Source organism: Alnus glutinosa, chromosome 6 (assembly GCF_958979055.1).
Source record: "Alnus glutinosa chromosome 6, dhAlnGlut1.1, whole genome shotgun sequence".
NCBI classification, from domain to species: domain Eukaryota; kingdom Viridiplantae; phylum Streptophyta; class Magnoliopsida; order Fagales; family Betulaceae; genus Alnus; species Alnus glutinosa.
In genome coordinates this window covers 22,119,218-22,143,470 of record NC_084891.1, presented here as the reverse complement: position 1 = coordinate 22,143,470, position 24,253 = coordinate 22,119,218, and the positions used below count along the sequence as shown (strand labels likewise).

Sequence of the window (24,253 nt, the reverse complement as noted above, 5' to 3'; positions counted from 1 at the left end):
GCAGGGACGGTTTTTTTAATTAAAAGGGGTTTTTTTATTCAAAAGATTGCATCAGAAATTGCTTTTTTTTATTATAAAAATTATTGTTTTTAATAAAAAAGCCCGTTGGGGAACGGTAAATTATATTCCTCAAGTGAGGGAGAGAAAATTTCTGCTACTGCTGTGGGAAAATGCACTCCTTAGTAGTCTCTAAAAGTGATGTGTTTTTTAATATGTTAAAATTATATGGTTTTTTTCTTTTTTTCTTTTTTTGAAGTATATATATCCCCTCAAATTACCACTTAATTGTTAATGTTATCTCCAAACTATCAATTGTGCCAACGTCTCTCATAAACTACTAAAAAATGTCAATGTCCTACAAGACCAACAAAAAAACACAAAAATGACTTCTTCTTCTTTTTTTTAAAAGAATAAAATGAAAAGCCAGTTTTTTTATTTTTTGTTTTTATAATTTTAGCTTTTTTTTTCTTAGTTTTATTTTATATATATATATATATATATAATTTTAAGAATTTTTATAATTTAATGAAATGTATTTTTGCCATTGGGAGACATTGACAATTTTTGATAGTTTATGAGGGACATTGATACAATTTGTAATTTGGGGGTGGCATTCGCAATGAGGTGGTATTTTGAGGAGGTATGTATACCTTCTTCTTCTTTTTTGAAATAATAGATCTGATTTCATTCATAAAACCAATAGAGCAAACACGCTCTATAGAAAACAGAGTCCTAGACTTTGAAGATACAATTTCACAAAAACATGTAGGGAAACAAACTAGACATACACTTAAAAATTCTCTATAACATTTTCCATGTTGAAAGTTTACAATAACCATTTTGTCCCCAAAACTCGGGAACAAACTGCTCATGTATGACCACGTCTTCTACAATTACTCTCGATCTTCCCGACGAAGTTAGAGCAGTTTCCTTTGCCACATAACTGCTGCTGCCTTCTTTGCCTGCCGTCACGGGCTTGACCAGCCGGCCGTCGTCACTTCATGCCGCTATAGTAGAAATACCTTTGAACAAACCCTGAGATTACACCACAATGGAACAAAATCGATTTCACCCAGGACCGTGAAAAGCATTCATCCCAAATTGAATTTCATTCCCGGATCAGGGTAGGCTTTATGGATATCTTACCCACAATACGAACTACAAACGTAAAAATAAACTCCAAAAGAGAAAAACAACAACAAAGACAGAAATCTACTTTTCAATCCCATAACAGGATGAGAAAAAATTATAACAAAATCAGAAATCTACTTCTCACATATTTTCTTTTAATAGCATTAATAATAATAATAAAACATGTGTTTCTCACATGTTAAAGGAACACATAATATTTTTAGAGATCGAAATGAATGAATTCTTAGATCGAGGTTGTAGAAAATTTCCATCTAAAAAATCCCAAACCTATTGTTATTAAGTTACCCTATCCATTCATCCAAAGAATACAGTCAAATCTATTCTGACTTGATATACTGACGTGATGTAATTGTTTGCTTGCATGTATTTGACAAATCATTTTTAGAACCAAGGTCTTTTTAAAATTTTGATTCAATTTCAATGAGGAAATTTGGCCATTCCCGTTCTGTTCTTAGTAATACTCATTTTTATTCCTAAAAAATCATAGTGTACCAAACATGCCCAAGTTTCCCTTGAAGAACAAACTTTAGGCTCTACTAAACGAAAAAATAAAAACAGAACTATTTACTGTTGTCCATAATTTTAGCCTTGATCAAATTCTAAACTTGAGTTTTCATTTATACGAACAAAAGCACGATGAATGGCATATGTTTAGGTAATGTAACGATTTCGATGCTAATTTGCATTAGGAAATGGGAAGAACGAAATTGGTCAGAAAAATCGGCTAATGGCTAGGGTCCTCCCCCCTTCTCTTCAAGTATTATATATTCTGAGGTATGGCTGCAACCTCTTCCCACACCCTTAAACTAAGGTCCCCTGAAATGTCCTCTTTATGTCTTGATTCCAACAAGTCATGGTGTAACATGCACCCTCCCTATTCCGTTCACGAGATAGAATAAATAAATCAAAAAAATTGATGTATGTTCAAGAATGAAATCTTATTGGAACTGTCTATATCCAGTTCATCCTTCAGAATCATATCACATCGCAGATATTATAAAATAGGATGAATTTCGACAGTATTTTGTAAATAAGTAATTATCTCGAGTATATTAACTATTTCTTATTTGTACAACCATATTTTGATCGAACAACTCAATTACAAAACGACTGTACAATATAGGCAAAGGTAATATTTCTCCAAGAAACCCTTTTGCAAGGTCTTCTGTTAGACTTCGGGACCAGATGCAAATAAGCTAACAAGGCCTCTAAATACTTGTGCTGAGAGTTGGTGTGCTTGAAAGAGCTCACCATCCAAATTCCATACACTCTCAGTGCCAAAAGAAGTAAACGTAAATGCCGTTGTCTGTTCAGAACAAATTGATCAATTATGGAGAAAGAGAATTCAAAACACACAAGAAAGATGAGACCAGTAAAGAAACATACCTTATGATGTTCAACAAACTCAAAGTTCAGGGGACTCCCACCTCTCATTGCAAGCTGAGTAAGGTGCCTGTAAGAATCAATTGATCATGGCATAAGAATTCTAGAAAGGAAATCTCCTAGGATAAGGCAAAGCAAAAACTTAAGTGAAACTAGAGTAGACAGTAGCATAACTAGCAAGAATATCTTCATGACTAGTATCAAAATCAGCTTCAAAGACATGACTTGCAAGTACAATAAAAATTCAGTAAGATTCCCAAGAAACCCCCTAAAATACTAGAATAAGCATATGGTTTTGCATTACTATGTTTCTTGAAATGGTGGAAGGTTTTCTTGGTAAATATTCTCAAATCCTTTAGTAAGAAATCATTTGATCTGAGGTTTTTTTGACAAAAACATTCTACATTTGATCAATAGTCTTTATGTCTCCTACATACCATAGATACGAAGCATGAGGACAGTCTTTAATCAATATGAGATTAAGGAAACCGTCTGAAAGGTGTGCATCAGCCACTAAACCATCTGGTGCTCTTTCATTTCGGCAAGAGATTACAGCGGCTCCAATGCTAAGAAAACGCCCTTTGGATCTCAACCATCTTGTTTCTTCCGGACATGAGTAAGGTGTTGCTCGGGGACTTCCTATTGATACCCGAATTGGTTTTTTGTTACAGACAGTGCAATTAACGCGACAAACCACTCTTTCAGATTTATTTCGACTCCATAATGCTTGTATTTGATTACTAAAGTGACCTCTCTCGGAAGTCGAATTTGTTTCTTCTGATTTGACTTGTAAGTATGCTACTTCTGCCTCATATGACCTGACATAGATGAGAAATGAACACAATCTGCATTATTCGTCATAGTCAGTTCACAAGTAGCTTATGGAAGAAAATAGTAGCATTTTGGATGTGGGTCCCACATCAAAACCGAGCAGTAGGCAGATGATAACCCTATTCATGGCTAACAATACAGCATATGTCACATTACATTTGTCACAAAGTTAACTAATGCAAGTACTCAACATAGTGCAAATATGCCTCCATATAAGCAGAACTGTTTCATCGTTCAAATTTGGATGCTTTTCTCAGTTTCTGTCTCTAAGAGAAATACCATCTTGGAACAGGGAAGTGACTGAATATTGAAATTGAAGAATAGCTATTGAAGACCAGCATTGGTCTCCTTTTTTTTTTTTTTTTCTTTTTTTCCATGTATTTCTTTTTTGTATTACTTTATTCATGAAACCAAACAAAGAAGCAGACAAAAAGTAGCTTTCAAATCCAACAAAATATAAAAGTTGACAGAATCTATTTTGAGAAGCTCAATGCAACAGCAAGGGGTACCTCCATTATTCAAAAATACCTGTGCTTCAAAAACACTTTTGTTCCTGCATAATCATAGCGATTGGGGCCCATCCAGCGGTATTTTTCACTTTCAGTAATGACATCTCCATAAAATCCATACCTGGTGATATTGAACAAATGGACTTAGAAGAAAGAACGTCCATAAACATCATCTTAAATGGTCTGGTATAGAATGCAAAAGCATGTGGTATCAATTAATGATTTGTTGTACATAAAGGACAACCCCGAGAAAAGAGAATGAGGGTATCAATTAATGCCTCTCCCCCCCTAACAAAACAAGTTTCCATAAATCATCCAACAATGCGTGACCATGCAAGTGGAGAAGGCAGAAGAACAAATCGTTTATTTTTGGACCCGAAATCATTTTACTAATAAGAAAAATTAATCCCGTTAGAAAACACCAAAACAGTGATAATGAGAAACTACCCAGCAAAAGAAGCCGCATAGCGTACACAAGGTTCAACTTTTGATGCTGACGTTGTTTTCCATCTTACAACTTGAGCTACATCGAGGCACACCCTTTTACCAAGGACAATGTGCAATGCTGATGTCATAGGATCTCGAGTTCCAGTTGTACTGCAAAAGAGAAGTTTAATACACTACATTTAACAAGATGACTACATTAACCAAGAGAGTAAAAAGAATGATGCTAAAAGTTTGCTCTTGCAAATTGTTGGTATCAAATATAAATATTAAGTTCCACTGACATTAACGTTGGAATATAAAATAGATTAGTGTGCTTTTCTCAGTCTATTAAATAAACAAAGACACATTTGTTAGAATATTAATTAAATAGTTAAATTATTTATTTCCTATTAGTTTAAACTTTTGAGATAAGTGATGATTTAACATGGCACCAAAACAAAAGGTTTTTAGTTCAAATCTTGTATCTATCACTCACCTTACATTTCAATTAAATATTCCACGTGTTGGACCTCACTTATTAAAGGAGAATTTGAGCACAGATGTGATGTGATGTTAGAAATTAATTAAATAATTAAATTAACAATTTCGTATCAACTTAAGCTTTTGTGATAAGTGGTGATTTAACTATGAGAGATGCTAGAAACCACACCACTATCCTACAACTATCTCACCTTGCAGATGTGGCAGGGTTTAGTAGCCCTTAGGTTTTTTTTAAAAAAAAAAACAAGGGTTGATCCAAGGGCTACCTAAAGTCTGCTTTGTCAGCAAGGTGAGGATAGTTGTGAGATAATATTGTAGTTTCTAGCATTACTCTTTAACAATATTTCTCATGTTCTTGGCTTACATCTTCCCTTGCACACTAAACTAGAAGCTACCACTCGGGTCCCTCCACCATTGTAAAAGGGATCTAGGCTTTGTTGAGTTGAGTACTCAAGTAAATTTGATGATTAGAACTTATTTCTTGTAAATATGGCAAGATGTACCTTTATGAGGCTACGAAAGCAAAGATTATTAAATCATTTCCCCACACCTTGGACACCCAAAACGTAAGACAAGTAATCACTGGATCTACATGCATAGTAAAAACAATTTACATTCGTTAAGTGTCCTTCAGATATACAAGATAGGCTTCTGACCCCAAACATTTGTTTAATGGGCCTCCACCACAGAGGTCCTTCAGCCCTGAATCTGCACTAAATGAATCCCCACCATGGCTGTCACGGAACTTTATCACTACAATGACGATCATGAATGCAGACCCTCAAGTTCCTAGAGTCTCACCCATCAATTCTGCTATCATCAAAATCATTGTTTTCCTATGAAATAAAATATACCTAAATGAGACCAGTCAAGATATCCTATTCAGGGTTTCTATCACATCCACAAACAAAACCAGTAGGAGTATCATTCACCAAAACAGAAAAGCGAACTAAAGAGATACAATAAGCTATCTAGGAAAGCTATTTCTCCCCAAAACTGCCCCTCCTCAGCATTTACATAGAAAATCCCAATTAATGTGATCATAAGCTTTTTTTATATCCAATTTGCATAGCACACACAATTCCCTTGATCTGATTCTGCTATCAATAATTTCGTTAGCTATGAGAACAGTATCTAGAATCTGTCTTCCCCTGATTAATGTGTTCTGAGACTTGGAAATAATCTTCTCCAAAACCAATTTCAACCTGTTAGCTAGAACTTCATCAATAATTTTGTAGATGCCACCGACTAGACTAATAGGTGGAAAATCCTTAAGATCAACAGCCCCTAAAATCTTCGGAATGAGAGCTATGAAAGTAGCATTCAAACTAGCCCCTAGCATGGAAGTCATGGAAAACCTTCATAATATCCTCTTTTAAAACATCCCAGTAAATTTGAAAGAACACCATAGAATAACCATCAAGTCCTAGGGCCTTATCACTATTTATTGCTTTCACCACCTCCAAGACCTCCTCTTCCACAAACACTCTCTCCAACCAGTTAGCCTTAGTCTCCCCAGTGGAGTCAAAAGAATGGCCGTCCAACTTAGGCTGCCATCTAAACTGCTCAGTATACAGATTGTTATAAAACTGCATAATGTGTTCACTGATCTCAGCTAGATAGGTAGAAACATTGCCATCAGCTAACAAAGAATCAATAGAATTATTTCTTCTATTAGAGTTGGCCATTCTATGGAAAAACTGTGTATTTGTTGCCCTCTCTTAACCACAAGGCCCTATGTTTCTGCCTCCAACTCACCTTCCCTAATAGAGTTATCCTCTCCCAATGACTTATAGCTTTAACCTTCATCTCTCTCCTCATCACATAAGGCCTGCTCTTCTTCAGCAAATTCAAGACCCCACAAGTCTTCCAAAAGAAGTATCTTCTGCTTATCTGCATTACCAAAAACCTCCTCATTCCTGACTTTTAAGTCCACTTTAAAGCCTTAAGCCTGCGAGCCAAAATGAAACTCAGAGTGCCTTGAAAGCGATAGGAAGACTACCACTATTTTACCCTATCCACGAAACTCTCGGATTTCAGCCACATATTCTCGAATTTGAAATATCTTTTGCCTTCATGGTTCACATTCAAGAAGAATAGGGAAGTGGTTCGAGCAAAGTCTAGATAGCCTCCTTTGAGACACACCAGGAAACTAGGTTTCCCACTCAGGAGAGATGATAAATCTGTCAATTCTAAACCAGGATAGAATATCTAGGTTATTCGACCAAGTAAAAGTTTCACCTACAAGAGAACCATCCATAAGTCCCTAATGAAAAATAAAATCTGATAACTCTGCCATAGCTAGACTAAAACGGCCTCCTCCTGACCTCTCACCAGGGAAGTGAGTGAAGTTAAAATCTCCCTCAATGCACCTAGGTATGTTCCACCAATTGAGCAAATCTGCCAATTCATCCCAGAGAAGCCTTCTATCCCCATTAGAATTAGGACAAACACCTGCAAAAGCCCAGGTAAAATGATCTTCAACATTTCTGATAGAACACACAATTATAAACTCCCCCACACACTCATCAATTTCTCCACCACCCTCCTATTCCACATAAGCAAAATTCCATCAAAAGCCCCTCTAGAGTCTAAACAACACCAATCAAAATGTTGGCAACCCCATAAACTACAAACCACTCTATAGGACATATGCCATTCTCCTAGCAAATTCCTTATCCTTAGGCACTTATCCCCTCATTAAACCCTCTCACATTCAATCTATTTTAAAAAAATTCAAAACAAAATATCCCGACAAAAAAAATAGAAATTTGAAAATATAGTTTTAGTCCTATTCAATAATCATATGACACTAGAACAATGAATTTTACTATCAAGTGAAGCAATATGCATATTTTTTATGTGTATTGGATTAGATTTTGACAAACATAAATAAAATAACCTGAACATGAACCTCAAGGGTTTGAAAACTTAAAAAACATCTAATATAACACAGCCCATACTCCATGGTCCGTGCTTGAAGAATGATTTGCCATTGAGGCCAGGACTATATTTTTGGGTAATGTATACAGCACATTCCTCAAGTGTAATGTGGGCCTCCAAATGTGAGCCACATGCTATTTGCAACAATAATGTAGGAAATGCACAAAAATTGATAAGCATAGAAACCTAATGCTAATAAAAAGTGCACGAATTGTATATTGAACTGAACTTAGATATGAAGCAATAGTAATGTTTCCTTCATCAAAAAAAAAAAAAGTTTTCAAAATATATAATTATGCAATAAAATACCACATCACAATGGCATCAGTTGAACCTGCAGGAATGATTCCGAATCTAAACCGTTCTTTAGGGAAGGGAAACTCCCAATCTTGATCTGCTGAAATCTCAAAACAGGAAAAAAGCAATTATCAGAAAATAGGCATTACTAAATTTATAAAGAAAAGAATATCAGCTAGAAGAGGGGAAGAATTATATATCAGTATAGTGATACCAAATATAGTATATAATTGTAGAGTATGGAATAAACTAACCGATGTTACAAGAACCATCTTCAGTTCCTGTAATTTCAGATAGATTTTTAGTGATAAATCAGGCAACCACCAATTACAAAGACAATCAAATCCATGCTTGACTTGTATAGAAATAAAGTTATTGTGGTACATACTAAAATTTGAGAATCCCGGTCCATTTTCTTGTATTGGAGTTGAGAGAAGAGGTGAATGGTCTTCATTTTGACTGGTAGTCTCAGCAACTGTTCCACTTGAACCATGATGAATTAAGAAACTGCCATTCCCATCAACAGAATGAACAATATCTGTTGGGCTTGGTGGGTAAGGAGCTTTATGCCTTGAAGAAAGAAACCCATTAAGGATTTCATTGAAGAAACCATCACCACCCTGGAATCAAATCAATTAGGAAACCATCAATAATTAGAAACAGGCAGGAAACATTACTTGGAACTTGTGTATAGAAGAAACAAATCTTTTCATTCTTTTTTTTTTTTTTCTTTTGGCCAAAACAGGTTAATGAATTTTTTATTTTTATTTATTTATTTTTTTTGATAAATAAAACAGGTTAATGATTTAGAAACCATAACATATCTAAACCCAATAAGGTGGAACAATTACTTATCAAAAAAATAAATGGTGGAACAATCATTGCTATGAAACTGCATGAACATATAAGTTTTTTTTAAAAGAAAAAACAAAAGATAATATGCAGCAATCATTATCTAGAGAGAGCTTAACCTACATGAACAGATATTAGATCAATGGCAAAGCCATAAAATTTTCCCAAGTGCGGGTCAAATGGTATTTAGTGATATGATAACTGTTAAGGTTTATAGCCCATAGACGTCGAATGGCAAGACGATACATGTTAAGAATTTGACCCACTGCATGTATGTATTGCACACATGTGAAATTGATTGGCATTATGGCTGAACATATAGTGATTTTGAGTTTGTAGATTTATAAGTCACAGTGATGAATGATGACATAATCTTGATTACAATAAAATATATAACCTCGAAAGACATGTATTATAAATTTAGAAAGACTTTGATAAATAAATATATAAAAGAAAAGAAAATGTTGACTCAAAAAAGGTTATAATGTATGAAAGGATTGTCTTTGAAGCATGTGCGGACAGAAATGGTTAGACATGAAACTATAAAGGAGACATTTAAAAAACAAGGACTATATTCAAATTATCGGGGCCAACGATGATTTTAAACCTCACCATGAGGGAAGGATTTCAAAAGCCAGGTGAGGCCATAGTCCCCCTCTTCTTCCGTCACTGGATTACATTCTGAAAATTTTGAAAACTAGGATGCGAGTATGGTAGAGTGAAATTTGGCCCATTGATGCAATCTTTTATAAGAAATCCCACAACTAGGAGAAATTCCACTCAACAATAGATGCTCCCCTGGGTTTGTTGATATTACAAAGTTTGCATGATAAGCTCAAGGATAATGAATAAACTCATGGCATAAGTACAGACAGAAAGTTCATACAAACTACAATGTCCTAATAACACTGTAATATCAATGATTTACCTGATTTGAACTTAATTCCTTAATGAGTAATTTAGATATAACAGTTATCAGTGATGCACAAGTCAGAGCAAAACATTGAAAGTAGTGATAATGACAAGAGTAAGTTTCCTTAGCCACTATGCTATATGGTACACCAATGTGTCAAAAGAGTTAAACAATCTCTGGGCAAAAAACCGTACTGGTCCTTTTTGGGCAGTTATCTAGGAAAACTAACTAAAAATTCAAAATTAGGTTTTCTTTTCTTTTCTATTTGGTTCATGAATACTACCCTGTGCACAAGGTTGTAACCCATCCAATCCCTCATAAATGCTGTCTATCAACCACATGATGATGCCTGCCAACAGGGTTTGTACCATTAGCATATTTTCTATGAGGTTCTCAGCACTATACCCTGATACCAAAAGATTAGCAGAAAGATCCCTCTAAAACTGAAAAGAGTCCAGGGTGACTCAACATCAAAGAAAAGCTAATAACATACTTCATCGGGCAATTGTTTGCGGCTCTAGTTAGCATTAAGCATCTAGCTCACCCGCCAAACATGGCAAACTGTTAAAAGTAAAACGTAAATCACTATAGGTAAACAAAACTTGCCACAAAATTGCTGTTGTCTGCATGTGAGAGAGAGAGAGAGAGAGAGTGTTATTTGATTTATTAAAGAAAATGGAAATCATAGTAACAATGAATGAACAACAGTGTTCATGTTCTGTTCACCCCCCCCCCCCCCCCCCCCCCCCTCTTTTTCTAACAAGGAATTTGTTTTTTCCTAAATTTTTGGTTTTGATTGTATTTCCACATGAAAAAAAAAAACTATAAAAAAGATCTGATCTGAAGATATTTTGTGAGGATTTGAGAAGTGCATCCTCAAAACTAACTTGGAAGTTTCATCAAGCCATCTATGAAATGGAAAGAAGAAAGAATGAAAAGAGAAATCATCTTTTCAGTTGCTTCTGAAGTGAGAGTGCAGAAGTAAATCCCAATCAAGCGCTATCCAAACACTGCCATTCTAAAAACATTTAATCACTTGATTTCTATTGAGTTCTAGGCAGGAGTTTTTACAGGTTTTTGGGACATACATCGCCACAATGACCCTTGTGAAATGCTCATCTTATTCACTGCTGCTTTAAGCATTGAAAGCTGAACTAGAAAAGACAACATTTTTTAACATACAGAAATTTTTTATTTAAGCTGATTCCATATGAAGCATTCATGCAAATACCCTATTTTGATTATTGACTCAGACTCCCAAATGCCACGAGTCATCCCAGTATGTTTAAGCACAGAGTAAATATGTTGTTTCTGATGTAAACACTAAATATTCTATTCCTCAATTCTCAAAATTAAAAAACATACTAAGTACATTAACCCTCACATGTAAACCATGATAAAATCTCTTCAAGGTCTTGCATTTTCCAATTTTTATAATTGTGAACAAAAATAAGATCTATCAAAAATTATGTAAATACAGTTATACGACAAAATAAAAAGTTCATGAAAATGGAGAACATACTGAAGAAGTACTTACAAACATACAATTCTAAATTATTATATATAACAAAGAGAGAGAGAAAGCCATGGCCAACTCAAGTTCAAATCCCTGTATATTGGGTCATATACTCTCCTTTTTCATTTTGAAAGGCATACCTATTATTTGCACATTATTCTAATTAACCGTCTCAACAACTGGAACTGCAAACAGTAAAAATTCATAGCTCAGTTCATCTGGCAGCATAAAGCAACTAATCGCATGGTATGGGACCTGAAACCTAAATAAGCACAACACTTACTATGCCCTAGAGCAAGTTATGCATAACTCGAGCTATTTGTAACTGATGAACTGAATAGCCTAAAATTTACTGCTCACTATAATTCTATATATGCCAAAGACCATGTGAAGGGATATCATTACTTACAACAGCTACAACACCGTCATATGAGTAAAGATCCTTGTTGGAAGTAGAGGCCATCACATGAAATGCCTGTCCTGCCCTCTCGGTCACGATCACCTGAAAACAAATAAAATTTAAAATTTAAAATTTAAAAAAAATATATATATTAAAGAAGAATTTTGGTCACAATGATCTTAATTGCATGTGTTTCAATCTCGTGACTTCCCTTAGACCTTTGTAATTTGGGATTAGTACAATCTTTAGACCAATCAAGAGTAAATTTCAGATGAACAGACTGCAAGGCAAAGACATAGGGAGAGAAAGAGCCTCTCTCCCCACCCAGAAAAGACCCCATCTAAAACCCCCCTCTGCGAGCCTTTCTGGAGGATGGAGAATCCCACCCACCCCCCCTCTTCCACCTCTTCTCTACTACCTCTTTTTCTTCTTTTGGGGGAGCTTGGAAGCTAGAACTGCCGCCCGTTAACCTCTGCCCGTTAACCTCCGCCTTGCAGATGCCTCTCCCCTGGCCTCCCCACTGCCTTAGAAAAGTATAGATTGCTATGTACCAACCAAACCAATGATTATTCATGATTCCATAATTGCGCCTCCCCCCCCCCCCCTCTCTCTCTCTCTCTTCCACCTCTTCTCTCCTACCTCTTTTTCTTCTTTTGTGGGAGCTTGGAAGCTAGAACCGCCGCCCGTTAACCTCCGCCTTGCGCCTCTCCCCTTGCCTCCCCACCCCCTTAACCACCACGAGCAGCCCACATCTCTGTGTTGAAGATGGAAACTACCGATAAGCTATGATTTGATCCTCCTTGACTTATTCCTATTATTATTCTGATTGTAATATTTCATTATTTCTTTCCATAATAGTTTGTAGGTCTCTTTATTTAAACCTATGTAACCATATGAAAGTATCATCGGATAAGAGTTTTCCTTCTCTCTCTTTTCTACTTGGTATCAGAGCAAAGGTATTGAGTTCAAACCTTGTCTCTGTTATTCACCTCCAATTTCAATTAAATATTCACGTTTTATGCCTCATTTATTAAAAGGGAGTTTGAGCCCACACGTGAGGTAGAATGTTAGAATATAGATTAAATGAGTAAATTCATCACTTCCTATGAACTTAAGATTTTAGATAAATGATGATTTAACAGATAGCTCCAAATGACCTACCACGAAAGCATCCTTAACACGAACAATAATATACAAACCCGAGAAAGCTTCCTTGAGGGCCTGATCCCCACACTACATGTCATGCCATAATCTAATCTTGGAGTCGTCTCCCATCTCAAATAAATATGGTATGACTAGCAAACTCTGCCCAGTCACTCTTGATATTTTTCCATAACCCCACCCCATTCATCCCATGAGCTACCATATTTAGCATCCACTATGACTCTCCACAAAGCCTCTCTCTCTCTCTTGCATATAGCACCATAGCTACTTCCCCAAAAGAGTGCAGTTGAACAAAAGTAAGTTTCGAACCTCCAATTCTCCCTAAAAAAATCAGAAAACAAACCTTGAACCCAAGGAAGCGTTGGCCACACTTATGTTTTCCCTCCACAAGGTCTAACAGATAGCTCCAAATGACCTACCACGAAAGCATCCTTAACACGAACAATAATATACAAACCCGAGAAAGCTTCCTTGAGGGCCTGATCCCCACACTACATGTCATGCCATAATCTAATCTTGGAGTCGTCTCCCATCTCAAATAAATATGGTATGACTAGCAAACTCTGCCCAGTCACTCTTGATATTTTTCCATAACCCCACCCCATTCATCCCATGAGCTACCATATTTAGCATCCACTATGACTCTCCACAAAGCCTCTCTCTCTCTCTTGCATATAGCACCATAGCTACTTCCCCAAAAGAGTGCAGTTGAACAAAAGTAAGTTTCGAACCTCCAATTCTCCCTAAAAAAATCAGAAAACAAACCTTGAACCCAAGGAAGCGTTGGCCACACTTATGTTTTCCCTCCACAAGGTCTAGTCAAGTTACAATTGGAGCTTCCTAGAATCGTTTATAAAGACTAGTCTTACTTAATAAGGAACTAATATGGGACTTACCATCCATGAGCTACTTTATAATAACCTACTCAATGTGGACAATCCACCCACCCAATGCGGGACTAACTTTCTGAAGTGTCACAATTTATCTCACTTAAATCCATGACGTCCTCATCAAGACCCATGTCATGTATTGCCTCAACACCACATCGTGTTATTAAATTGCTTTGATACTATATGTAACGACCCAAGGAAAGTGATAGTCACATATTCGCTATTGCTGCAAAAGAACTAGTCAAATGACAATTAGAGCTCCTTAGAATCACTTGTAAAGCTCAGTCTCATCTAATAAGAAACCAATGTAGGATTTAGCACTCATAAGTACCTTTATAATCCACACACTATGTGGACAATCCACCCACCCAATGTAGAACTAATGTTCTGGGTTGTCACCCCTTCTTTTACATTGTGATGTGACTAGAGAATTGTGGTTGTTGGCCTTAACTTTATTTGGAATGTACTAGGTGATGCCAAGGATGTGATAGAAATGTTTACGTGCTGAAAGAGAAACTTAGTGCCATGAGAAAGTGGGATTTCAGAGGCAGTTTCTCATTGCATTATGTGGATAATTTTGCACAGGAGAAATACTAGCTAGTACTTTTGATGACATAGAGTTGAATGGGAACTTACAACCATTTTATTACGCCTTCTATTTGCCTGGTTGTGCTCTTAGGGAAGAAAACATTGTAATTTGAGAGGATGCATTATAATTATCCAATGTTTTCTTTTAACTTCTAATAAAAAATTTACTTAATTATTTTTTTTTAAAAAAAAAAAAAATAGAGCCCTCGCAATGGGATTCAATGGTTGAAACCCAGTCTTCTAATTTTACCATACTTCCATTAACCATATCAGCGATTCTGGCCGCCTCTCACCGCACCCAAAATCAATGGTATAAAGTATCACAATCAGAAATTAAGAAGGCACCCATTTGTAATTTTTCAGAGAATCTTTGATTAAAGTACACTTTAGGTTTCTTTTATCTCCTAATAATTAAATTCCATTATCAAAAACATAAAAAGGTACCATCAGCATAATTTTGATTGCTACAAGTCCAAGTTGTATCGTAGGATAATCAACATCTACAACTAGCTAGACATATTGTTGAAGCTTCCGTTGCGTAATCCTCTTCCAGGGCTATCAAAACTTAACCATTAGTCAAACTGTAAAACCTTGTCTAGCCCTAGTGCATTTCCATCTATCCTTTTACAAAATAATCTCCCAAATGAGTAAAACTTGAGCAAAGTTACATGTTGAAATTTCAGAACAAAAAATAAATAAATAATAAAGTAATAAAATATCTCAAGAAAAACAGTAACTGAAGCACAATTTTTACACTGAACTGACCACCAGTTAGCCAAGAAAAAAAAAAGAGAACCATTTAACAAAATTATATGCAAATGCAAAGCTGCTTTTAAACTGAAAGGCATTGCAGCATTAACCTTAGAAACAGATGAAAGAAGTTATAAAATGACCTTTTGGCGCTAACTATCGTGAATCTAAGTCGTAGGTATGTCAAATGCGTGATTCTCAAAGAATAAGAAGTATTTATTTACAGAACCATCAAGTAAGGTGAAATTTTACCTTTGTTTTGACTTTAGCACGTGAGAATATGGGTGCCACAGTTTCCCAGGTTCTGCAACCATTCCCTTTCCCACTCCTTGGATGAACAAAAACCTAGTAAATCAGAGATAAAATCTGGAAAAATTTTACCACCACTTTTTTTCCATTTTGAGCAACCAAAAGACAGACAGATTCACACTAAAATTACAATTTACTTCCTTGTGCTATACCCTGATTACAATTTACCTCCCTCTTGACAACTGACACTAACCTCCTTGTACTATAAACAACATTGGGGGTCTTCTTGTGGCTCTCAAAGACGATGTAATCAGGACTGAAGCTGGTAGTAGATCTAAGGTCTGTGAGCAAGAAGTCTGAGAGAAAGCCAGCTGTTGGGCAGCAGAGCAGGGTGTTTCATTGGAAAAATGATCTGTGGAGTTCATCATATGAATCATTCCTGTCGGATCTTGAGCTATGGTCTTTGTTTTTATCCAACCATTTCCACACAAAATTGATGGGCCAAGATGGATCTTCAGATTTTGAGTTATGCCAATCTTGCCATGGAATAAACAAGGAACAGAGGGAATGGGTCTTTGCTATTACGTCCTTTTCTTTTCTTTTCCTTTTTTCTTTTCTTTTTGGACCAACTATAAACAAAGCTTAAATGTTCTCATATTGAACTTATTATAACTCTAATGTGTATAGATGCTGTTAATTCAGAAAAAAAAATGTAATGGTTTTAATAAAATCAAAATACAGGGACGTTTAGCTTAACTTTTGAAAGAGAGGGATGTGAATTGTAACTAGGGTATACTACAAGGAAGTAAATTGCAATTTCCCCTACATTCAAATAAGCAAAAGACACAATGACAAACGGTTCACATAACATACCATAAGATTTCTTGGTCTCCCCAATTCAAGGTTTAGAGAAGCATTAGAATGATTAACCCACATCTGACACGTTTGTAGATCCTTATGCCCAAATGTGTACACAGCTGGGACCCAAAGAGAAGGCTGTGTTGTTGACCTTCGGACACCATGCACCGTAAAGCGGTACATCTGCATCAAAGAAAATGAATTTTCATCCCAGGAAATTATTGCCAAATGTAGACATAAAGCACATAATAAAGAATAGTAATGAGAACAACCTCATAGTCATTATGCACAAGACATCTCCCAGAGCTTGGAAGATTTGATTCATGAACCAAGCCGTAGCTGATGAATTCGACAGCATAAATATCAGAGAATTTGATCTCAGTTGCACTGTTAGGAGCAAGTCTGATGCCTAAACAAGTTGACTCATCCTGTTTCAATAAAAGAAAAAAGAAAGAAGAAGACAAAAAAAAAAAAATCACATTAGTGCTACACTGTCTGCTTAACTTTTGTAATTGACAGTGAGAAAACATATCTTAATGCTAATAATAGATATTTTTATAGATGAGCAAGAAACGCAGAAGATTAATTTTATAAGTAATAAAATTTTATTAGAAGATAAAAGAATCAATACATGAGATGATTATAAGACATCATCTCAACAACAATTGGAAAATCAAAAGCATGTTGAAATCCAAGAAAGAACACAACCTACACTGCCCAAAGCATGCAATCAGTTAGATAATAAATGTAAGAAAATGGTTTTTAAGTGAGTTGCCATTCAGCTCTCTATCACTGAAAGTAGGATTATTTCTCTTCCCCCCAAATCATTTTCATAATAAAAAGAGGGACTGCCTCTCAAATTGCACCATTCTCAATGATGCATCTTCTCAAATTGCACCATTCTCAAATTGAACGATGACATGCATCTTCTTAAGATTGTTCATGGTAAGAATCTTCCCTAGAGCTGCCGACCATTCTGGTTGATGATAATTTTAATCGGTATGTTTTGAAGTTCTAGTATTTTGCATTGATGAGAGCAGACTTGTTGTTGAGGTTTAACGGTTGGTTGTGTTTGATTATCGGATTGTAGACTCCGTAGTATTTGAAATATAGAGGCTTGGTTTTGAGATTTAAGGCCATAGATGATGTCTAGGATGTCCTTCTGAAGTTCCAGAACCTTAGGAGCCTTCCCAGGATTAGGATAGGTCTTTCCGAGGTTCAGGTGCGTTCGGGACGAGAGAGGATCAATCACAAATTGCTCAGGATCAATCAACCACGGTCTAGGATCGATCAACCACAGCTAGGATCAATCAACACCAACCAGGATAAATCTCATGCATTCTAGGATCGATCCTACTATGTTTCAACACCTTGTGTTGTTAGTTTTTGAGTTCTTGGGTAGGTGTTTAGTCCGGTAGAACCTTCTAACATTAGGGTTTTTTGCAGAGAACGTTGTGGAAGTTTTTGAGGACAATTTTCAGTGTAATCCCTACGATCAAGGTGAGTGAAACTCACATGGATACTGTTATCTTTTTTTGTTAGCAGACTATTTTACATACGAAAAATGCATGCTTACTACTGGCACGAAATCATTTTTGTAACAGTGTGAGCTCAATTTTGTGAACATGAAATATTGAAAAATGTACGAACTGTCATGTAAGTATTTATAATTACATGTATGTAAAAGACAGAGAATAACCACATCGTATGACATGACTTCTAGTCATTGGCTTACCATTATACAAGCATGAACATATGGTCCAGGTTTATGTCTATGTTTTTGCCACTTGGATTCAATGGGTCAAATAAGTGGCAGGCGCAATCATGTATGGATGATGGTCACAATGGAACAACATTGCTTGTGGTGTGGGCCACCCGGGGTTGAAACCAGTCGGGCTAATAGTTGGTGGTTCCTATTGCACTTCATCGGGGAACCAATGTTGTACCAAAGGTCCTTCATGACACGCAAACCCTGTCGTAAAGGGGTTAAGGGCACATATAGACCATATAGAGTTGAGCTATGACCTTACATTTCTACTATATTGTGTACTATATGTATAATGCATTGATATTGTACCACGATTACACGATAATGACTGTATTGAGACCTTTTATCAAACTTGTGAGTTCACTGCATTGATAAATGCCTTCCATGTGTACTTTACTCACTAAGTCATGGACTTACACTTGCTTTGTTTCCACTTGTAAAATATGTTTATTTTACAGTTGGCCAGCCATTAGATGACGAACCCTTTATTTTCAAAGGCTTTGTAGGATTTGGTCAGTATGGTGTTTGAGGAGTTAGACCCTGGCTTGCGGCATTATCTGTGGTTTGAGCATAATGGACATCATGATAAGTTCATACTATTTTTGTTAATGGTGTACGATATCCAATGTCATACAGCCATATTGGAATGGTCATCTGCAAGCCTTGATGAACCAAACTATTAGATTTGATTTATCTTTTGGGAGACATTTATTTCCTCTGTATGGTTTTTGAGATATTGTTTTGGAGATTGTTTTGGATTTAGATATTTGATGGCTTAATTCCTTGTTATTTAAGTTATGTTGGAGGACTAGTATTTTGCTCTAGATACTTATTATATTATGGTTTTGTTAGATTTGACTATCTTGTGTTTGTAATAAGTATTTAATTCCGCTAATGAGCCTAGAGCTTGGAGGATTGAGGAATCAGTTGGGACTTATTTACTCGGTAAATGAGTCTTGGGAAGCGCACCAACTTAACTACTAGTTAATTAATTTTGGAGGAGTTACACTAACAACCCTCTAAGAGCTTCACAGAATGAACCAATCTCAAACCTTCCATTTTTAGAAAGCTTTCAACACATTCTATCTTCCCCTCCACCTGATAGAAGATTACAGTCCAACAAATCCAAAGTGTCCCCCAAGAAATGCAGAAGTTATGCTGTACATTGTACTTGTACTTGATCATCAATGTAGTGAAGGATTAACATTGAAATAAAGAACTAGGATATTCTTAAACAAGATCAAACTCTACTTGACATTCCATACTTCTTATCTAGATAGAGCGTGATAGCCTAGCTAGTTGTAACTAACTTCAAATCCTAAACTTAAAACTATGGAATCCAGCTCAATAGAGCAGCAGATAAACCTCCAAATCATTCATTTATTAATCCATTTATTTTGCAATGAAACTTCAAGTCATGGCATCCAGCGCACAAGGAAAGATTACAAAAAACAACCTCCACAAATGACCTCCGTATCAAAATTTTATGGATCGTCAAACTAAAAATCACTTTGAAACTTATCAAAACCATATGGGGAACCCAGAAAGTCAATCTCGACACGGATCTCTGTATCAAATACATTTAGAAATTACAATCTGATATTTCAAGTGTCAACTTGACATCGGAAAGACTGGCTCAACAAGGAAAGATTGGACCTTGAACATCATTCATCCTTTAAAAAAAAAAAAAAGAGAGAAAAACAAGCGTGCGTAATGAGTACAAAAGAGGCCACATTTAGTCCCCCAAACCAAAATACAACTATTTAAAAATTCACGTTTGATACAGATTAAAAATCAAGACCAATTGGATAAAGTATTCGGAAAGAAGTTTACAAAACACCAAAATAACATCAGAGAAAAAGGTAAAAGAACTCACGCTATTGAAGGGCTTGACCAATTTCCAAGACAACCCATCTGAATTGAAGGTGAGGATGACTTGCCCAACATGATCCAAGAAGAGGATGGAGCTCAGAGCCGACGATTGGCCATCACACTCTGCACGTGGCTGAGAGTTCTCTCCTACAATACCATCATCTCCGTTTCTCTCCATTTGCCAGATATGAATACATATATTTGACACCACTACAAGAATTCAATCAAAGCCGCGCATTCTCAGAGACATCTCTCACCCAAGAAATCCAGAAATACGAAACCGAAGATGGATTTTTTTGTGGGTTTGGTTTGGGAGATACCCTTTTGGCGTTAAAACTCGGAATCGATGATTCTTCTTTGTTCTGATTGCAGTGGTCACGACTAATGTTACACATCATCCTCTTGTTCATCTTTTATCTTCCCAAAATTGATGTGGTTCTTAAAATTACCATTATATTAAAATTCAATAATAATCTATCATAAATTCAATGGTGATTTTAAGAGCCACATCAAATTTAGAAGGATAAAAAAAGAATAAGGAGATGATGTGTAGTATTACTCAGTAATAACTTGTGAGGTGACGTGGATGCTCCCGGTTCGAAATCCCGGCCGAGCCGCATCAGTAAAAGGGAAAAGTGCCAAGTAGGACACGGACCGGATGGGTCTTCATTCTTGGGATCGACATCCATGTGAAAAAGTCCACTAATGTTTGCTTGTGTAGAATTTTTTTTTCCACTTTTTTTTTTTCAACTTTCGTCTTAAAAGGTGTTTAATATATTTTTAAGAGAAGCACACATATCAACCTAGGGATGTGCATGCATTAGTTTATAACATTTATCATCGAATGCATCATGTTTTTACTGATCGTATTTGTGTTGTCATTGCAATTATTAAATACGATTGTTATCAGTTATTTGTATATTAAGTAATGAGATTATTTTAGTCTTTTGAACCTTCTATAAATTTTTGCCATGACCTATTTTAAATGATTTTAAAAATAATTTACGCTAATTTTTAGTTTTATTGGGTTTTTAAGCCATAATCTATTACAAATATATCAATTTCACATTATTTTTGTCTTTTTACCCAAATGATATATGAGGAAGTAACATAGCCAACCAATCGATGTAAACATAACGTATATTTAATCCAAAACGACATCTTTTTGGTGAATTTATTAAATTTAATATATAAAATGTATTATATATATAAAGGGTATACAGGTGGCAGGTGCTATTAATAACGGCATCTGTATATCCTAAAATCACTATTTATATTTACATATGTAGATAGTAGATGCAGGAGATTAATATTTACTTGCATGTACACGATGTATTCTTTCATATTATCAGGCAATTTTTTTAAAAAAAAAAAAAAAAAAAAAAAGAGGAAAGCCAAGACAATAAAAATAAAAATAAAAAAAGTAGCAGCTTCTTTCAAGTGCTCACTTACAAGATACAGATTTTACTGGTAATTGAGAAACAATGTTGGGCATTGGTAGAGAATATATTTATTATATTGAAAAGAAATATTAATATATTGATATTATACGTTATTTGTCTTCTATAAGGTTGATTGTAATTATGTTTGATGGTGATTTGATTACTATTTTTACTTATTTCAATTTTCTTATAAATAAGAGTATTTTGTATTGTAAAACAATCAAGGAATAAAAATATAATATAGCCCTTTAACTTTTATTCTGTGAATGTAGATCATAGGCCAAACCATGTAAAATTTATCGTGTTCTTATTTTGTTATTTCTGCATTTTATCTTTACTTTATCATTCATCTATGTTTTCCACCGAGCATTATCAAAGTTGTATTTCACTGAACACCAACACAATTACTTTCATGTTATGCGATTATGCGACCACGGGAGTTGAAGCACGAAATATTATCACGGGAGTTTCTTGTGTGCGTCTCTTCTGAAAACAGCCAAGCAGGTTGATGATCGCCGGGAAGGGAGGCTTCTATGCCTCCCTTCCCCGGTGGAGTTTTTTGTTTCCTCCATGGTATGTACCATGGGTATGGTAGTTTTCTCCCAGTTGTAAGGCTGTGGAGTTTTGTTCTCCGAGTCTTCTGGGCTCTGGAGTTTTGTGTTGTTTTTAGCTGGTTTTTCTTTCTTTCTTCTCGTTTTCTCTAGCAAGAGGTTCTTCTCGAGGCGTCCGGTGGGGAGTTTTATGTTTCGTTTTGTCTTGTCGGTGGAGCGTTTAGTGCCTAAACTGTTCAACTTTTGATGCTAGATATACGCTTATTCGTCGGCTTTTTAGAGACACGCGCCGCTCAGATGGGTTCACCGGTGTCTTCTTGTTCCGCCGCTGTTTGTTCCGGCCATTGGGATCATCGGTGACCGGCGCGTGATCGTCACGCGCCAGTGAAGTTTTATCTTCGACCGGCGCATGGAGGTCTCGCTCCGTCGTTTTTCGCCGTGCAAAGGCGGTGGCCGGGCATTGGGTGGCTGATCTGATGTTTGACGGCTTCAGGGGAGGCGCGTGTTGTACACGCACCGGTCTCCGGCGAAGACAGTGCTCTCCTACGACGACTTGGATTGAATTTTCTGTTAGATATGTTTGTATATTCTCTAGTTTCTATGTACAGTTGCTTATGTGTTGCTCAAGTTTTACTAGAATTTTCTTTGTTAGGGGGCTGATTGTAATTTTAGTAAAATTTGATATTTTACATATGTAATTTGTTTTTTAAGTCAGATTCTTCTGACTTAAGAGTATGGGGGGTATGTCCCTCAATTCTTATGATGTAGCCTTTGGGCTTTCAGATGTTATAATAACAAATGCTATTTGTTCCAAAAAAAAAAAAAAAAAAAAAAAAAAAAAAAAAAAAAAATCTTAAATAGAAAGAAAAGAATAACAGCAACACCAATAAAATATTCAACGATAAGAATTTAAATTGCGAGAAAACAGAAAGAGGTTCCATAAACAGTGCCGTGGTTTGTCGGCGGTGGCTTAGTGATTTCTTTCAAACCCAAAGAGCAAGGGTTCGACTCTTCTCCTTGGCAAATGATGGTTTTAATGTCTAAAAGTATTAAAACCGTAAGATTGCACTTATGAAGACTCGAACCTATGCGATCGATGATATACAGAGGCACCTCATCCGTTAGACTAATTGCTCTGTTGGGTGCTATGAGACAGTTTATAATATTAATATCGTAACTGACAGCAGTTACATGAAATGAAAAGTTATGACTTTTCACATGTGCCCTTTCAATATTTATAAATATAACATTCCTCCACCGATTTTATTATTCAGATTTTCATTCTCAATTTTAGAAATTCACAAGTGAAATTGTAGGAATTCTCCAAAATTGCTATCTGTAGAATTTATAGCTTTGTTGTATCCTGGAGGCGGTTTGCTAGCAACCTATTAGCAAACTCATTCCGAGTGGGGGCAAATATCATCTTAAAGATAATGATTCATCGTGCCTCAAAGCTATCTTTTTATTTTAGATTTTTGTTCTTTCTCACATAATATTTTTGTTACAATTTCAGTGTTTTTGTTTTGATTCTTCTTTTTATAACATTATATTTCTAACAGCTAGAGTCCTCCAGCCACTAGGGCGGTGGTGGTTTTCGTCCCCAAGGACTAGATCTGGTGGTAGTTTTGTCCTCCTAGTCTTTTGGGACTATGGAGGTTTGTGTTGTTTTTCTTTTTTAGTTTTATTTGTTTGTTGGCAGGAAAGTACTTTAGAGAGGTTCCAAAGGGGGAAAGTCTGCTACTCATGTTGCTGGTGGAAGGCTTGGTCGTGCTTCAGTTTTTCAACAATCTTCGAGACTAGATCTGTGCAGGTCCACCGTCCTCTACTTGACGCGCACCCCCCAGCCTCTCTTGCCGCTGTCCTCTGGTCTAGCTGCCGCTTACTACGGCCAGAAAGCTCGTCGGTGATTGGCGCGTGGTCATCACGCGCTAGGATGTTTTCACACCTTGAGCCACGCGTGATGGCCATGCCCTGTCTCTTTTGCGGTGTCTAATGGCGCCCGGAGATTTCTGGTGATCAGCTGCTACAAGGGATCTTCCGACGGCGGCTCGTGTCTTTCACACGCCATCTTGGGAGGTCTCCAGGTGGTGTTTCTTTCGACGGCAGCTTCGATCTATCAGAACAGATCGATAGATTGTTCTGTGTTAGATTAACTTGGTCTTTAATTTTCGTTCAGAATACGTGATCGGCTCCCTACTCAAGCAAAGATTTATGTCAATGCAGATGCACCATTCTGTTGGCTGGATTTCTTTGTTAGCAACTTTCTGTAATAGTCTAAATTTTTTTAGATTCATGTTGGGTGTACATCTATAAGGTAGTTGATTATGCATGCCATTTGGTGATTTTTTATGTACTTTGGGTCATTAATGAAAGTTTAACTTTCTTCTTAAAAAGAAAA

General features: G+C 36.1%; 1 protein-coding gene across 2 annotated transcripts; it reads right to left on the bottom strand.

The window, feature by feature from the left end:
• Positions 1-2,073: 2,073 nt before the first annotated feature.
• On the bottom strand, positions 2,074-20,243 carry LOC133870580 (ceramide kinase). Of its 2 annotated transcripts, none has more exons than XM_062307740.1 (13): positions 19,867-20,243; positions 16,495-16,650; positions 16,238-16,405; positions 15,368-15,460; positions 11,733-11,825; positions 8,431-8,662; positions 8,297-8,323; positions 8,055-8,142; positions 4,323-4,472; positions 3,895-3,996; positions 2,973-3,353; positions 2,539-2,605; positions 2,074-2,458 (listed from the first exon to the last, which is right to left on the bottom strand). In XM_062307740.1, the coding sequence occupies exons 1-13, from the start codon at positions 20,038-20,040 to the stop codon at positions 2,321-2,323; spliced, it is 1,869 nt and encodes a 622-aa protein (XP_062163724.1). In that variant the 5' UTR covers positions 20,041-20,243; the 3' UTR covers positions 2,074-2,320. The 2 variants fall into 2 exon arrangements, with proteins under 2 accessions (XP_062163724.1, XP_062163725.1); XM_062307741.1 differs by having other exon boundaries at positions 8,055-8,139.
• Positions 20,244-24,253: the final 4,010 nt, after the last annotated feature.

Coding starts and splice junctions, on each gene's coding strand:
- LOC133870580 (XM_062307740.1), bottom strand. CDS start 20,040: ATGGAGAGAAACGGAGATGATGGTATTGTAGGAGAGAACTCTCAGCCA. Junction 15,461..16,237: donor GGAGACCAAGAAATCTTATG/GTATGTTATGTG, acceptor CTGATTTACTAG/GTTTTTGTTCATCCAAGGAG. Junction 8,663..11,732: donor ATGACGGTGTTGTAGCTGTT/GTAAGTAATGAT, acceptor ATTTGATTCCAG/GGTGGTGATGGTTTCTTCAA.